Here is an 18,383-nt window from a genome sequence, read left to right as displayed (position 1 = left end):
CATCATTGGTATTTTACCTGTTTTTGGTTATCTTGCACGTGTTTTAATAAATCCAGGAGCCACAAACTTGTTTACTACACCTAGTTTTGTACCTTATGCAAGTGTTAGACCCACACCGATTGGAGGTGAATTTGGCATTGCGTTACCTACGGGGGAATCCAGGATGGGTCCTGTCAACTTAGTATTAGAGCAATCTAAGAAACCTTTAGTTACAAAACCAAAGTAGTTTTCAAAGGAAATAAGCAGCAAAAGTATCCTACAATGAAATCGAAGTGCAAGAAGAGGAAGACTTGGCTTGATTGCTCGGGTCACGTAAACTACGGCCTGTGGGGCTCAAAATAGAAACTGTGAGTGGACAATAATAAAGTTTTGAACATAATTGTAATCGAACGTACTAACCCCACCGTTTTAGAAAAACGATGCTAAATCATGCAATGAAATCATTGTTATAGTATACTTGAACTTTAAAACCAAAGCAATCCCATAATCCCGATATAGCATAGTATAAAAATCAAGCTAAACCTTTCTTCGTGTAACCATACCCTTGCCGATGTATAAACTTAAAAAAATACGAAATGCAAAGAAAATTTTCTTAAATTATATATATATTATATATAAGTATCATCCTCACACCATCACAAGTACTGGGGAAAACCATATAACCGGGGGATTGTTTGACTAGCCCTCAGGGTATCAACGTTTTACCCTGCAACTAAGGATGAGTTGTTCAACCGGGAGACTACCGCTCCATAGCACACAAGCCGGAATCCTACATCGTCTATACGGCCAAATTAAGTCCTACGCGCACAGACTACCCTTCAAGAGCCTACAGCACACCCCCCCAAGGGTGCCCGGATCTTAACCCACATGACGGCATCCATCATCGACATGTGAGCCCACGCGTTGGAATCCAACATCGCCCTTGTGGTAAAATAACATATCGAACCAGGGAAGGTACATATCATAGTGCAAATCCGAAAACCAAAATACCATAATCATCAATATACATATCTCTCATAATTCACTTTCCAACAAATATAACCGAGTTCCAAAACTCGCTTTCACAAATATTCAAATCAAAACATCCCAAATATCATATTCTCAAGCTCAAAATATCCACATACTTCAAATCTCACATTAAAATCCGAGAATCCCATAAAATACTATAAACCATAGTTAAGACAATAATATAGATTCATAATCCCAACAAAACCAAAATAACTCAAATCTCAATCAAAACTCGTTTACGCATGCAATTCCATATTAGATTAATAATGCCCATTTAAAACAAACGTCCACTAGCAAATAGTCCAAAGCTGCTTGACCCTGCGAGGGTCCGCGCTCTTTCATACGTGGAACCAGGGCACTTGTTTTAAAGAACATGGGGACTTGATCAATAAAAGTACCTCAATTGTGAGCTTTAATTCAAACTCCTAAATCCCAGGACTCAAAGTGTGTGCACGAATTTTGGGGAGTTCTTAAGGCCAATCTAATACTCTTTGAAAGGTGAGACGACTTGGAAGACTCGCGGTCAACTGGGTGGTCGAACTTCCCATAATTATCAACCCGAGCCCTTGGGGCCCACAACCTCCAATTTCGGATTCGAAAGTTCCTAAATGATCCTAGAGGTACAGGAAACAACATAAATGAAATTGAAACTGATTGAACGATCCGAACCTATCGAACCCATGATCGTTCACAATTGCATATCATTTTGTACCCTTCTAACTTATGATTTGGTTATGTTATTGAGTCAAACGTTGCTTTTAATCCCTTTTCATGTTTATCATTCAGTTCATTGATCCTTAGGTAACAATGGTGCCTTTGGATAAGAAAAGATGCAAAATGGTGCAAAACGAGCAGATTGGGTTGGCAACTCATTTCGGCCTTAACGTCTTTCTCCCAACTTTGATTGGCCCATGTAATATGTGCTTGGAAAGATGAGAGTCTGAACTTCAAGATGGACAACTCAAATGTATCAATTGATTAAGTCAACCAAATCCGTGAGCCCATCAAATGCACACCATGCCTGTGGAATGCAATCGCTAGTCGTTGAGCCATGTGTCAGACAAGACAAAGATGGAAACTCAGAAGGCATGGGCAGCTGACATTCCAAGAGGTATGGGCAGTTGACATTCCTAGAGGCATGGGCTACACATCAAATCAGTAGCATGAGAACCTAATGGGCAATCTGTACAAATGGGAAACAAATAGGAATGGGTGTGCTTCACACCCAAAGGGGAGCATCGAATTTGCACTCTATAAATAGAGTGATGCACACTCATTCAAGGATAGTCACTCCATTCAGCCTAAAATTCACTTCAGCCATCCTCTAACACTCCCATCCTTCCCAAACACCCATCAGTCCCAAATCACCAAAACACCCAATGCCTTCCTTCCATTTCTATGAATTTCTTTCCCGCATCACCACTCACCCAAACTCATCCCAAATCACCTTTAGTCTGCTATACTCTAGATGTGAGGAAGCTCTAGAGCAAGATTAGGTGTGAGAAGCACTTGGAGAAGCCTTGACACTACAAGTAACTTCATAAATGGGTTTTTCACTTATTACATTCATTATGTTTTCATTCATTTAAGTTTCATTTCCATTATGAGTAGCTAAATTCATAACTAGGACTATGTAACCTAACATGAATATTCTGGGTTTATAAGTTGAAGTTTTGAGTTTCAAGTTTGATTCATGATTCATGATTCATGTTCTTATTCATTATGCTTATCAGTTAATATGCTTGTTTGGATGATTGATCACCATTAGAACTTGTATATTAGCTATCTTGGTTTGAATCAAGAGTAGACACCATGCTTTGATTCGAATTGAACTATGAATAAGAAAAGTATGTATGGACATTCGACAACAGGGATTACATACATGCTTGGTTGTTTAAATTGTTCTTCTATGCTTAATGAGTTCCTAATGCTTAATTTAGGTTAGACAACAAATTATCAAGTTAGGGAATTAGGAACACAAGGTTAGGACTGCATACCTATGGCCTAATCATACTTTAGCTAGAATCAATCTTTGAATCTGAATTAGACTTGTCACTTGACTCCTTATAACCTAGAATTGAATTGTTATGGTGAATCGAATGCCCTAGTCTCCCAACTGCTTTCCAAATTCTACAAAAACACTCTTGTTATATTTGCTCACTTTGCTTTTGTTTGAAATTTCGTTTTGCCTCATTTGTTCAACAATTACAATCACTCTTGCTTTAAATTCTATTTTAGACTTAACCTCCTACTTTCTTGAATTTGGTAATCTAAGTACATAACTAATTTTAACTTCTCACCAGGTACGACTGCATTTGTCTTGCTATATTACTAATTGGCCTGCATAATTATGAGTTAATGCTTAACAACAATCTTGAGCATCTGATAATAAATGCATATCTGCTTTATAGTCAAACGACAACCAATTCGAATTTGAGTATACCAGAGGTGCTTGGAACACGCATGGAACATTGTAGAACTAAATAGGCCGCCACAGTTGGTTTGGTATCACACCGCCACAAGCTGAGGCAGTGCCTTGAGAAATTTCTTTGACTGAAATTCTCAAAACACCCTACAATACTATACCAATAGAATCAAACTAATAAAGGGAACATTTTTGTTTAGGCCCTCACCAAAAAGTGGCTGAACTAGAAAATCGCCAAACCCGTAGCTGTTTTGCAAAATTTCCCAAATTAAGCAATGCAAGAAGATCAATGGCGCCACACGACCGGGAAAGCAAGAGAGGAGGAGAGAGCTACCTGTTCCAAGTGGTATGGACTGAATGGTCGGAAACGCGCCACAAACGAGGAGAAATTCAGTCAATCTTCTAGTTGATACAACTAGTGTAACTTTGGTTTTTATCTGGGAAATTGGGTATAGATGAGAGAGATGGTCTTTGGGATCAAGATTGTCTAATTTGGTCATCATAACGATGATCTCGCTCTCTCAGTGGCGTGCATTGCAAGAGAAAGAGAGAGAGAGAGAGAGAGAGAGAGAGAGAGAGAGAGAGTATGGGGGGTTCTGACGACGAGGGAGAGATAGAGGAAAGCTGGGTATTTAGGGTTTTCTGACAATTTTCAAAATTACATTTAAGTCCTTTGTTTCAAACCTTTACGGATCACATTACTGAATTGACACTATCTACTTAACTTGTATCTGGAGCCTTACACAAAAATGTCACTCAATTCCCCAAAATCCATCTTAAACGAAAAGTGACTAAAGTGCCCCTACTCCCAAGGGTAAAATTGTAATTCATGATTAAAAATTAAATTACACAATTAAATTAGGTCGAGGTGTTACAAGATGAAATTCGACTTGGCCATATGCAAATACCACATCTAAAGCCATTTTGATCTATGCATAGTTGTGGCATTCAGTTCCAAAACAATACACAAAATTATATGATTAAAATTACTAAAATTAAAATAACGAGAACCAAAAATGGAAAAGGGCCTTTATGGAATCACAAATTCGCAACTTAACTCAGAGCACGCCACGTGGACTCTTCATGTCATGAATGATGAAAATACCCCTAAGACCTAGGCCTAAGAAGACATATGTTGCAAGGCTCGCAAGCAGGTAACAACCTCAATTAGCCGAGCACGGCTCAAGGAAAGTCGATTAAGGTGAGGAAGAATGCTCAACCACTGTTCATTGTTCAATAAAGCACATATCACCAGAAAATGTCGCTTAACAACCAAATGGATCACAACCACCATCCTACAAACATAGATAATGTCGTTGTGGGTTAACTACCATAATCCCATTATCTTCTCCACATCAGAGAAGTGCAAGCCTGTTTGTGCAAATAATCTCACTTGAGAATATTCGCTTCTAGATCCTTCAACCTTCGATCTTCCTTCTCTCTCTTCCTCGATTCCTGTAAAACAGATTGGAGTAAATATACCACACTGAGGGTGCACAAAGGCCCTCCGATGCCTAAGTAGTTCGAGTATTTGTAGAAAAACAATAGCTAAGCAAAGGGTACGGAGTAGTGTTTATGTAGGGTGTGAACCGGGCGGCCGGAGCCGTGTGTGGTGGCCGGAGCCGTGTGGTGGCTTTCTGTGCCGTGAGAGGGAGAAAGAGTTCCGGTATTTTTCTCGGGTATAAGGAGTATGTTTAGATGTACCTTGAATGATGAATGAAGTCATCTATTTATAGGAGCCTCGGGGCTAGGGTTTCGTAGAGAATATGCCAGTTTATTCTCTACCCAAATTGTAGAGGGACTGTAGCCTGACCGAGATAATATCTGATTTAATGATATTATCTCTTTTATGGAGATAATATCTGAATTAAATGATATTATCTCTTTATGAAGATAATATCTGAGATAGTGACATTATCTTCTTCTTTATTAGGATAATATCTTAATTAATGATATTATCTTATTAAATAAAGATAATATCATTTAATTAAGATATTTATCCCAATTAATTAATTGGCCAGATAAACTGTTCAATTAATTAATTAAAAGAGATAATCTTCTTTCCACGTGGCGTGCTGTGATTGGAGACGAAATATCTGCTCCTACAAATGCCCTTAGCTTCTCGCAAGTGACACTTGTGTGGCATGTAGGAGATGAAATTATTTTTTCGAGCCCTCCAACCGAAGTCTCTGGCTTTCTTCTCGAGTTGGACTCCATTTGCAGATCGGATTCTCAATTGGTGTAGGCTTCGACTCGTTGTTGGAGTTGGATTCCTGAGGAAAAAGCTTGAGATTCCTTCTGACCTGTTGTCCAACTTGTATAAATACAGGCTTCTTCTTCACTTTTCCTTCTTGACCGGGTTGTCCAACTTGTATAAATACAGGGCTTTCTTCACTCTTTCTTACATCGCAAACTTAACTTCTCTACTTTCTAGCTTGAGAAAGATCTTGGAGAATTTTGTGCCACTTTGTCAAGAGAGGAGTTGCCGCATCCCAAAGTAAGTCGAGTCTCACGTTTGAGCGCACGATCGAGGAAGTTGGTGGACTGCCTCGCTAAGGATGTCGATAGATGGAAGCAGGATAGTCCGAGCCTCGATGATTTGCCTCGCTGGACATGAGGAGGTTTTGCTAAACTCCCTAAAAGAGGAAGGCCATGTCGCCGAGAGCTCAAGCTCGATGAGTTTGGAGATCGTGATATGCTCCGTAGCAGTCCGTGCGCGATCTAGCTCACTTGTTGAGAGGCAAAGAGATACGAATGCCTTTTTGAAATTTGAGTCGTTTGTACCAGCCAAGATTGAAGTCGATCTGGCAGTCTCGCTTCATCCATCCAACCATCATGTTTCAACTGCTGAGTCACGAAGCCAAGCATAGAGTGGATTCATCGCCGCCACCTTTAGAAGTGAGGTTGACAGAGGCTAAGAAAGCAAGAGAGTCATTTGCCCGGGCGAAGGGCTCTTCTACAACGCCGCAGCTGATCCCAGGTGGACAAGTCCACCCTTGCAGAGGATGCAGGTGTGTCTCGACACCAAGATGAACTTTCTGGTCAAGTCCATCCACTTGTGCTGAAATGTTCATCAACCACAGTCAAGCGATCTTGGTACTTTCCCAAGTCTTTCCTTGGAAAACAAAAGGAAGCAACATTTCTTCTCCTTCAAAAGGAGGTGGGGGTACGTGGAGGATCAGTGTGTGGAGTTGTCGAGAGTGTGGCTGATCGCATGTGACGCTCAAGTGGCTGCAGATCGTGATCTCCGGTCATGCCCTTAGTAGATGAAGACTTATTTATCTCTTTTTAGCTTTTGTAGTCTGCTTTCATTTAGAGTAATTGGTCTTGCTCACCGCTTTCTTTTGTTGAACTTTGGCCGTTGGTCACTTTACTAAGGAAATTTTAGTTATTTTTTCAACTTCAATTTGCATAGTGTCTGTGAATCGCTTGAGTGTTTCGTTGAGGCATGTTTTGCCTACGTCCGAGACGTGTCGGCGAGGGTGGCCCTTACTGGCCTATGTCCGAGACGCGTCGATAAGAGTGACTGCTTGGCCTACGCCTAGAGACGGTCGGCGATAGGTACTCGCTTTGGTTTACGCCCGAGACGTGTCAATGATAGTGACTCGCTTAGCCTACGCTCAAGACGGGTCGGCGTGTGACCCATTTGGTCTACGCCCGCAGACATGTCGGCGATAGTGGCCTGCCGGCCTATGTCCGAGACGCGGTCGATGAGAGTGACCTGCTTGGCCTACGCCCGCAGACGTGTCGGCGATAGTGGCCGCTTGGCCTACGCCCGAGACGGTCGGCGAAAGTGACCTGCGGCTTACGCCCAAGACTTGTCGGCGTGTGTGACCTGCTTGGTCTACGCCCGCAGACATGTCGGATAGGGCTCCGCTTGGCCTACGCCTCGGGACGTGTCGGCGATAGTGGCCCGCTTGGTTTACGCCCGTAAACGCGTCGGCGTGACCCGCTTGGCCTACGCCGAGACGTGTCGACGATAGCGGCCCGCTTGGCCACGCTCGGGACATGTCGATGTGTGTGACTGCTTGGCCTACGCCCGAGACGTGTCGGCGATAAGGCCTGCTGGCTTCGCGCCCGGACGTGTCGGCGTGTGTGACCTGCTTGACCTACGCCCGAGACATGTCGATAATAGTGGCCTGGGGGCCTACGCCCGCAGACGTGTTGATGTGTGTGACCCACTTGGCCTACGCCCAAGACGTCGGTCGATGATAGTGACCGCCGGCCTACGCTCGCAGACGGGTCGGCGAGAGGGCCTGCTTGGCCTGCGTCCGAGACGTGGTTGTTGAGAGGGCCCGCTTTGGCCTACGCCCGAAACGTGTCGATTGCTTTTGTGAATACTTCATTGGAAAGAAAAGCTTGAATTTGTATTGATGTCTGTGTGACTACATTGCCTTATTGAACAAAAAAGATGAGTGCATGAGTAACATCAAAAGTAACTTGTCTTAAATGAAGGTGAGGAAGGCTTGGCGCTGCTTAGAGCCGAGCTGATAGGTGAAGAGCTTCATGGATAGTACCCTTGGTGGTGATGGGTATTTCATTATCTTAGAACTTCCTTCCATTGAAAGATGATGAAAGGTTCGTCTTCCACAACTTGGTAGCTAGTGACGGCTTAGGAGATGGAAGTCGCCTGCTTGATCTTTCTCTTTGCTCCCGGTGGTTAGTCCGGGCTTTTGAGTCACAGGATCGTTGATCCATATGACCTTTTTCGTGGAGGTTCATCGTTAATGAGTCACAATCCTTGACGGCCGGATAGCCCTCCTTGTGATGAATTTCAGGCAATGGCCGCCTCGACTAGATCTTCAAGGTGCCTTTCCAGCGGCAATGCTTGTGTAATGACCATGCCCTTCATGGAATGTGCAGATCTAATCGTATCCTTCTTCGTTTCTTTAAAGGCGATGGTTTCTTCAACCAAGACATGTCTTTACTTGAGCCGTGATCCGTGTATCGGATAGTGAACTTGGTGTAGCTCTCCACAAGCACCTTCCCGAGGTCGTGATCCGCTGCCGCTCTTCTGGCTTGCTCGCCACCTACTTGATCACCTTCTTCGTGGCGATCCTGGCCGCCGCCCCATAATGCGAGTCGCTTATAGCGAAGACTTCTACCGTTGTTTGGCGAGATAGATGGTCACCGCGATACACCACATTCTGGTAACTCTCTTGAAGGCAGAGAACACAATTTGGTCATCATATCCTACAATGTTTGCCCTCTCCGCTTTGAACCTCTTGATGTAGTCTCGAGGGATTCATTGACTTCTGTGCAAAGGAACAGATGGTCGGATTCTTCTTGATTGACCGATAAGAAGTGTATTCTTTAGTGAAGACATAAGCAAGCTCCTTGAAGCCACTGATCGACTTGATGGCGTGGTGTGGAACCGGGCCCGAGCCGCCTTGCAAAGTCATTGCAAACACCTTGCACATTAGCTGCTTCGGCTTTGTAGAGGATCATAAGGCTCTTAAAATGCTTCAGATGGCTTTTGGATCGGAACACCTTTGAAGCATGTAAAAGAAGGCGTGAGAATCGCTTTCGGGAGCAATTTGCTAATTTCGATGGTGAAAGGTGATGAGTTTGCTCGGTCTACCTTAACACGAGTGCATCTTCGAAATTTCCACCAATCTTAAGTCTCGGTCGGTTATTCACAAGCTTCAACGCCTTCCGCGACATGCCTAGTCGGTCACGCTGATGACCTTTACGATTTGGGCGAGACCGAGTAACTTCGCTGGTTTACAAGGGTTGATCTTCTTGGCACACGCTGCCTAGGCGGCGTGTTGGTGGACCGTGCTTGAGAGGGATTTTCAGAATTGGCGATGAGAATTGGTTCTTCGAGAGCTGTTAGTGAAGTGTCTTTCTTCACGGTCCTCATTGTGAGGGTTACCAAGTTGACCTCCTTGGGGGCCTAGCTTCGTGGAATATTTCTCATGAGCGGGTAGCAGAGCGCCTATTTATGATCTCATTGCGCGATTGTCGCTTGACCTCCCGGGAACCACCATGAACATTTCGCGGCCTGTGCAGCGCAAACGCCAAGTCGTGGCCGAGTCTTTTCGCACGTTGCTTTGTGTGGCTTGGTGATGCTTGTGACATGCCGCAAGCCGATCACGCTTGTTGTCCTCTCCTTGTCTCGCCATTCCCGCCAACTCGCTTAGTACCCATCGAGCTGCCAATAGGTGAGTTCATCCATCATTCTCTCTTCGCCTTGTCCAAGGTCAAGGTTTTGAACCAAGTTTATTTGGTGGAGTTTGGTCGCCCATCCTCTGAGCTAGCTGGTCAACTCTCATATTAAGATCTGCTTGACTTCGTGGATCGAGAGGAGAGAAGTGTGTGGAGCCCAATTGCACATGGGCTAGGGTTTCATTGGATCTGTATGCAGGAGCATGTGTCGAGCGTGGAGGCAATGGAGGGAATGCTTGAAGTTGCTCCAAGATCGGGCCTAAGCCGTTGATGGTAACGAGCCCACCTTGATGGGAGGTTCCACCATGCCTGTGGCGTGCCACGGTTGCTAGATCCGACCGCGGTCCGTAGGTGGCACGGTGAGAGGTGGTGGTGCTACCATGTCGATCGCGGATCGTGGGTGGAGTGGCTTTGGGTCGCTCCCGATTTAGCCATCGCGCGTTTTGCTCGTGGCGCTTGCTTCCAACCATGGTTGTTTGGAAGGCTTCGTGGATTGGACAATAGAGGAACGAATTCCTTGAGCACGCGCTGAGTATAACTCGTGCTCTCAATGAAAGCACTAAATGTTTGTGCAAATAATCTCACGGAGAATATTCGCTTCTAGATCCTTCAACTTTCGATCTTCCTTCTCTCTCTTCTCGATTCTTGTAAAACAGATTGAGAATATACCACACCCGGTGTTACAAAGGCCCTCCGATGCCTAAGTTAGTTCTGAGTGTTTATAGAAAACAACAATAGCTGCAAAGGGTACAGAGTAGTGTTTATGTAGGTGTGGAACCGCACTGAGCCGTGTGTGTGGCTTGAGCCGTGTGGAGAAAATATGGAGAGTGGAGAGGGAGAAAGAGCTTCGGGTATTTTTCTTATAAGGAGTATGTTTAGATGTACCTTGAATGATGAATGAAGTCATCTATTTATAGGAGCCTCTGGCTAGGTTTCAGTGAGAGAATATGAGTTTATTCTCTACCCAAATTGTAGGGATCGAGTCGGACTGATCGAGAGAATATTCGATTTAATGATATTATCTCTTTTTATGGAGATAATATCTGAATTAAATGATATTATCTCTTTTTATGAAGATAATATCTGAAATAATGACATTATTTTCTCTTTATTATGATAATATCTTAATTAATGATATTATCTTATTAAATAAAAATAATATCATTTAATTAAGATATTTATCCCAATTAATTAATTGACCAGATAAACTGGTTCAATTAATTAATTAAAAGAGATAATCTTCTTTTCTACGTGGCGTGCTGTGATTGGAGACGAAAATATCTGCTCCCACAAAGCCCACAAAGACTCATCACCTACCACCTGACATCTACAAGACTACAACTACTAGTAGTTAACATATTTAAGCCTTCGTAAATACTTAGACATTAGTCATCAAACAATAATGCAAACTTGGTTCACACTGTCTAAATCATTTTGCACTCTCTCACTCTATATTTACATAAACACCATCTTACTTAAGCAACAAAAGTTCCTTAATTGGCAAACACCACAGCAGTGTTCTTCCTTAACATTTGTTGTTTTGTAGATCACTCGTAGTAGCAGACTACTCATGGAGAAATTTGGATCCACAGCCTTGACTTACATTACTAGTGGTCTTACATTCTAACTCTCATGACACTTTGGAAGTGTGTGTGGAAAACCCCTTTTCACTTATAAACTATCGCTTGTTTTCAACAATGCATGGCTTCCACTCAAAGAGGAAGCCCCATCGGAATAGTCAACAAAGAGTGAACAGTTAGAATTGATTAAAGAAGATAGAGTGTGAATGACCTAACCAATGGGTAGATGGATAAGAGGGTTGGTCCACGACCCATTGATGCATTCCGCTTGAGTTTTCGCAGTCATGTCTCGCCCTCTAGTATAGTGAATGATTCCATGTAGAGTTACATACTACAGTATAAAACCCTCAATCATGCTTTCCAATGACATATATAGATTGCCTTTCCTTCGGCTACCTCTTTCTATCTCAACTTTTGCTAACAACTGCTAGAATTGGGATATCGAGAAAGAGGGTAGACCGTAAAGCCCCGTTTGGTTCTATAGAAAAGGAGGCTTGGGGATGGAAAATCAATTGTTTTCCCATGTTTGATGTGTCTATGCGTGGGAAATGGTTGACTGACACATGGGATGTGGGAAAGTGAAGCCCTCCTCCTCTCTTGGGTTTTGTTTTCCTCCCATGAAAAAGTTTGGAAAAATAAACCAACATTAAATGCACACTTTTCATGACCATTTTGTCCTCATTAACACTTTTGGAATTACAATAGCATTAAATGTATTTTTTTTATATTTAATTTAGTATTGGTATAATTGAAAAAATTAAACAAACTTTATTTCACATTCCTACACAAACCAAACATGGGAAATGAAATAAAGGGTTTAGGTTTAGGGTTACTTTCCAATATTACTAAACATAAATGAGTTTTCAATTTCCCATCCTTTAAACGATAAAAAATGATTTCCATCAAATCCTTTCCCAACCAAACAGGGCCTAAAGAGTTGAATAAAGACAAGCAAGAAAACATAGTCCCAACCTATACACAAAAGAATAGAAAATGCATGAGGACAAAAAAATTAATTTACCCTATATTTTATGTTGTCGTTTGTTGAAGATATAGCATTGCCTTGGTGAAGGTTTCTTAAAACCAACGGGCACAGTCAGGAGCCATAGCCATATACATAAGCAGGGGAGTTGGAAGATGTCCCCCTATTTGGACGTTATTATTGAATTGAATGGATATATGCCGATTCGCTTTGCTTAATTCCCCACTTCATCTTCCTCCTTTATCGATTCTCATCAGGCCTCCTGTTCTGTTTCAATCCTTCCAAACTTGCCCTCCAAAAATCACCAAATTTTCGCACCTGCCACTCCTCCCCCCAAAACCCATCAATCATACTAGACTCCTCTGTACCTCCTCCCATACTTCATCGCCATCGTCGTCATCAATGGAAGCTCCTCCCCAAGGTTACCGCAGGAATGTCGGCATTTGTCTCATCAACGATTCTAAGAAGGTCAGGTTTTCATCTCCTTCTATAGCTGTCTGTACCAACTCGTGTGTATAGGTGTATGTACCTCCATAGACTGAATTTTTTTGTATACGTATTTTTCTACGCAGATTTTTGCTGCTTCAAGGTTAGATATACCCAATGCTTGGCAAATGCCGCAGGTAAATTCATAACAGTTTGGATTGAATGTCTGGGTTTTTCTATTATTTTTTGTTTTGGATGTTTGGTGACTGGGGAATTGGATTTTAAGGTAGGATTAGATTGCATTGTATTGGAAAAAATCATACTAATACAATCCTAAGTTGGCTGGATTGAGTCAAATATGCTATTTGGAGTTTGTTTTTTAATATAATTGAATAACATTACAGTCTTTTCAACATTAAAAATAAAAATTCTGTATTAAAATAACAACTATAATTTTTTTCGAGTTTCCATCAAACCTGCGCCTGCACACACACACACACACAGAGCACATACACGAGTTTTAAGTTTCTTTGGAGCATCCAAGCAAGCACTTGAAACATTGAATTAGATTACAAAAATTTTAATAAGCGCTGAATTGTGCATTCCTATGTCTCAATATCTGGTGCAAAGGATGAACCTTTCAGTAACAAGTAATGACCACCCCTTTGAATATGGTCAGGCAACCTACCTGCTATATAACATTTTATATACAAGTAGGAAAGGAAGGATCTTCAATTTGGAAGAAGGTCTAGAAGTACTAAAATTGACAACTGTTTAGCCATACTGTTTTGACTTGCAGCTTAGATCTGCCATCTCATTTCATTGAACATGAAGTATCTAAAAGGGCAGTACTCCTGATATTAATATGTGGGGTTTGGCTTCCACTTACAGGATTAAATGAACATTGGCAAGTTCTGAAAACGTATTGGATTTCCAAATGGTAAATATATTGTTGAATGAAACAGTGTAAGGCATGAAAGACTCCAATGTACAACCGTTACAAAACTTTTTTCTCAGAATTGAATATCGTCCATAATTGCTTATGTGGTACTAGTTAGGATCCTGTTAATGATAATGTGCCTACCTTCTGCTCTAATCACGGATTGCCATTTTTCATTTAGGGCATGACTAAATGAAGTTTGGTTGAATCAGTTATTGAATATGTAAAGGGAGGAAAGTATAGAGTTTTTAATAGGAACATGCCAATGAGTGTAGCTACTAGCTGCAGTCATTACTTGATTTCCTCTTGTGTGAGATTTCGTTGTTTTCTTTTCATTCAAATAGTATTTAATAAAATTTATGTTGGAAAGGGTGGTATTGATGAGGCTGAAGATCCAAGAACTGCAGCCATGAGGGAATTAAGAGAAGAGACAGGAGTTAATTCAGCAGAAATTCTTGCAGAGGTAGGACTTTTCTGCTGCTACACTTGTGTTTCCATTCCTGTTTTCATGTTTTTGCAACATTACACCAAACATTTTTATGCCTGCATTTTGTTAAGTAAGTATGAGAGAATGCAAAAAGATATGCTAATCGAGTTGTATGTCTTTGTTGGAATTTTGTTGGTTGTTTTCATTTGGTTATCAGACACCAATAAAGTCTGGTGAAGGAAACATTAAACTTAGCGGTTAAAAGGGAAAGCAGTAGAAAACCTGAACTAAGTGGTCTACAAGGATGAGCTTAGATATGCTTCTTACCATGTTGGTGTTTGGATAAAGCAACAACATTTATTTTTCATAAATGCAAATATGAGCGGTAAGTGGAAATCCAACTATAGTTAGCAGATGTGGAAAAAAAAAATTGTTGAAGTTTTTTTTGAGAAGAAACGAAAATTATTAAGCAAAAGAACACGGAGGTGGATAAGGCAACCACAACCGAAGAACAACAACAACACAAAAAGAAACAAACAACACCAACCCCTCCCAAACTAACAGGGAGGAACAAAGCCAAAAAACCACTGAAACAACACACCCCCCAAGTCTTACACAATTTTGCACTCTAAATTTAGCCTTGGTAGAATTACTAAACTAGATAGTATATGTATATTATCCCTTCAACAATTCAAATCATTAAACTGGAGATTGTTAGATAGAGTCACAGAATTCATTGAATCTCCCCTCTCTTGTTTGTACTATTCCAGAATTTTATGGTTCACACTCTATTCCATTATTCATAAAACAAATTTGCAGTTTTATAGTGAAAGCACTATAAGTTCATGTTAGTTACATTATAGCAATTAACACATTATATATTAACGAAGTTTGTTTAGAATTAATAACCTTAAAAGGTTGAACCTAATCAATTACAAGGAATTTCTTTTCTTTTTTTGTTGGTGTTAGCAATCATGGCATCTTGAAATATATTGTTGAACCCACCCTTCAAATTGGCTGTTCCGTGGCTAGACATGGAAGTTCTAATGAATGAATGCCTTGTCGAATTTCCAATATCTTATTACACTTCATAAGTAATTAAAAGGGAATATTTAATTGTCGCAGATTTGTTTCCTCTTTTCTATCTAGGCTCTATATAAATTCCTTGTCTAATCTGGTATCCTTTAGCTTACCTAGCTATTACATTATAACTCTCGACCACTCATTGTATTCCGACAAGCAATTGGAGCTAATGATGTAGTCGCCTTTCACTGATCATTTATTGTTTAAGTTTTTCTTTTACATTTTTTAATTGAATTAGGATCTTATGTGAAGTTCAAATCCATATATAATCTTAAGATCTTGGGAATAAAATCTTATTTGTGCTAAGTATGTCGCTTTCATATTTATCTTTAATTCATTTTCTCAGATTTTGATACACTAAATTTTTGGTTCTGATAGATATTATGGATTGCTTTTTTCTTTTTTTACATTATTGGCATAAAATAAATTATTATCATGGGCTTGGGTTGAGCCAATACTCTACTATGAATGCTTCTGGTGTGGGTAAGCAATGAGTATACTACAGTAGTTATCCATCTCACCCAACCTTCTGTCATTGTCAACAGTCCAAAACGTCCTAGTCAGGTCTACAGCTAAATGCGGTGTTCTGGAACTTATGGTTGGAGCGTAACAGAAGAATTTTTTAGGACTACAAGGGTGTGGGGGTGGGTGAGATGTGGGATAGAGTGAAGTTTTGGGCGGCATTATGGGCTTTGGTTACTTGTTTTTAAGAATTTGGCTGTCTCTTCTATCATGCGAGATTTGTTAGCGGTTGTGAATTGATGTGTTGCTCTTTTCTTTTTTCCTGGATGGCCTTCTTGTTCGTTTTTGTCCTTCTTTCCTCTGTTTGTTTTGTTCTTGAGGTTGCTGTTTTCTTTTGTTTTGCTCTTGTGGATTCCTTATCCACTTGCATGTTTCCTTGTTTATCTCTTTTGATTTTATAAAGTTTCTATTTTTAAAAAAAAGGTCTACAGCTAAATGAATCTTAATCCGATCAAGTGAGCATCCTTGTTACACCTTTCCCTCCTCCGATTCTACCAATATCTCTGAACTCCTTATCTCTATCACAATCTCGAAAGTATTCTATTCCCTATTAGGAAGATCAGAGAGGAAGTCTTTGTCATAGAGGTAGGAAAAGAATGAGGGGGACTTCGAGACTGAATCCTTTCTTATTCTCCCCTCCTGCAATAAGGACGCACCTAAAGATGATACTTTGAATGAGTGTGATTTCTATGGGGGTGCATCTGGTTCCTTATTTTCTGGTTATTTAATCCACCTTTTTCTTGGAGGTATTGTAGTAATTCTTGTTTATACTATTAATAACATTCTAAGAGAGTCAAGGTTGCAGATTTTATGATCTATTCTAGTATTCCTTTCCAACTACTTATGCAGTTAAACAAGATGCTTATTTGGCATTTTTAATGCCAATCCTATTCTTTATGAAAACATTCTCTCTCCTAACTAACACACTCCATTTGTTAATGTTTGCATTAAGATAGAAAGAAATTGGAAATGCAGGAAATGGGATTACCACCTGAAGATCTGGTGAACCTTCAAGTTATTTTGGAAAATGATGGATAGTATTATTTATTTATTTATTTTTTGGGTGTTCAACATGAGTCATTAACATGTTTGATTACTTTTATCTGTTTCTCTTTACTTTAGACACTTATATGCAGCTTATGTTTGTTATGTTTTTCTTTTTGTTACATCATGTTTTTATGCTTGCATTACATGATTATTGGTAATAAGTTATTGTATATTATCTGGTGTGTTATAATGTCCTTTAGCTGTCTATTATCCGTACCTTTTCTGGTACATATCCGCTTGTGGGAAAACATTCAGTTATGATTATTTTTGGCTTTTGTCCTGTTCAGGTACCTTATTGGTTAACCTATGATTTCCCACCAGAAGTTCGGGCAAAACTTCAACAACAATGGGGATCAGACTGGAAAGGCCAATCACAGAAGTGGTTAGTGTCAGGATCACAATGCCTTGCATGTTGCGTAGGCTGCAACCTGTTTAATCCTTCGTCTGGGGACAAATATTATATGCCAGTTTATAACCACAAGGCATCCCATCATCTTCATTTAACTATCAATACAAGTTTAATCGTTTAAGCATGCAATCAATGTAGCAATCATTCATTTGTGCATGAATTGGTGCTCAAGATTAGTTCGAAAACCATATTCTAAAGTTTTGCTTCTGCTTTTGCTTTCTTCTTTTTTAGGTAAGAGAGTAACTTGTTGAAGTTTAGAGATGACATGGTCATATTCACATGGTCTTATTTACATAATTACATGTATGTGCAATTTCACAGGTTTCTTCTTAAGTTCACTGGGAAGGATGAAGAAATCAATCTTTTAGGTGATGGAAGTGAAAAACCTGAGTTTGGGGAGTGGTCATGGATGTCAGCAGAACAAATTATTGATCTTGTGGGTTAAACTTAGAATACATATTGTTTGAATAGCTAACGTTATATATTATTTTTATTATTTGAACATGTATTTATTATTATTATTTTTTGGTACAGGCTGTGGATTTCAAGAAGCCTGTCTACAAGGAAGTTCTTGCAGTTTTCGCACCCTATCTTCAATAACCTAGGGTTGAGGGACCTTGATTGAATGATTTGAGCAAATGTTTTTCGCAAGTTTTTGTCCATCGTTCAAGTTTTTGCTAGGCATCTGGGATCTATCTGACCATAATTAAAAAAGCAAAAAACTGAGTTTTTGCTAGGCATCCGTGATCTATCTGACCATGTCAATAAGTACTTTTTTTATATAATGAATTCACTAAATCTTGAAAATGAGATATCTGGCCATGTATATAACCGTTATTCGTTCCCACCCAGAAGAGTGCAAGAATTCAAAGTGCACATATGCACTTCCCCATTCTCACAAATTCTGATCTTGCGTAATGAAAGTCGTGTGTATGTATGTGTGTTTTTTATTTTCTAATTAAATGTTTTCAATTGAAAGGCAGGATGAAGCCTAGAACAAACAAACGAACTAACAGGGCACAACCCTGGAAGGAACCTTTCTCAAACAGATGCAATCCAAGTGACTCCAAACCGATATTCTAACTACTCCAATGTAGTAGGAGAGGGATCGAACTCAGGTGCAAGGGGCGAATGCACTGCCTGAACCATTTGGCCTAACCCACTGTCACCTTTTTAATGAAGATAACGTGGTCAAATTCCTGAATGAAACCTATGTCAACCATATGCCAATGCCTTAATGCCAAGGTCGACTCAGATGCTAGCTGAGATAGTTGGAAGGGATTGTAAAGCTCCGAATATGACAGTAAAGATACCTTTCAAACTGCAGCTGATCTGATACTTTGAAAGGTCCGAGGTTATGTTCTCT

The 18,383-nt window shown here is 40.4% G+C and overlaps 1 protein-coding gene across 1 annotated transcript; it reads left to right on the top strand.

Moving 5' to 3' along the window:
- Positions 1-12,230: 12,230 nt before the first annotated feature.
- LOC148919184 (nudix hydrolase 26, chloroplastic-like) lies at positions 12,231-17,827 on the top strand. The gene is made up of 6 exons (XM_089049191.1): positions 12,231-12,631; positions 12,736-12,786; positions 13,900-13,992; positions 16,896-16,990; positions 17,339-17,453; positions 17,552-17,827. The coding sequence occupies exons 1-6, from the start codon at positions 12,353-12,355 to the stop codon at positions 17,615-17,617; spliced, it is 699 nt and encodes a 232-aa protein (XP_088905317.1). The 5' UTR covers positions 12,231-12,352; the 3' UTR covers positions 17,618-17,827.
- The last annotated feature ends 556 nt before the right edge of the window (positions 17,828-18,383 follow it).

This window comes from Prunus mume, linkage group LG3 (assembly GCF_029339155.1).
Source record: "Prunus mume cultivar Tortuosa linkage group LG3, ASM2933915v1, whole genome shotgun sequence".
NCBI lineage: Eukaryota > Viridiplantae > Streptophyta > Magnoliopsida > Rosales > Rosaceae > Prunus > Prunus mume.
Note: the sequence above shows the minus strand (reverse complement) of the source record. Positions and strands in the feature narration are given on the sequence as shown.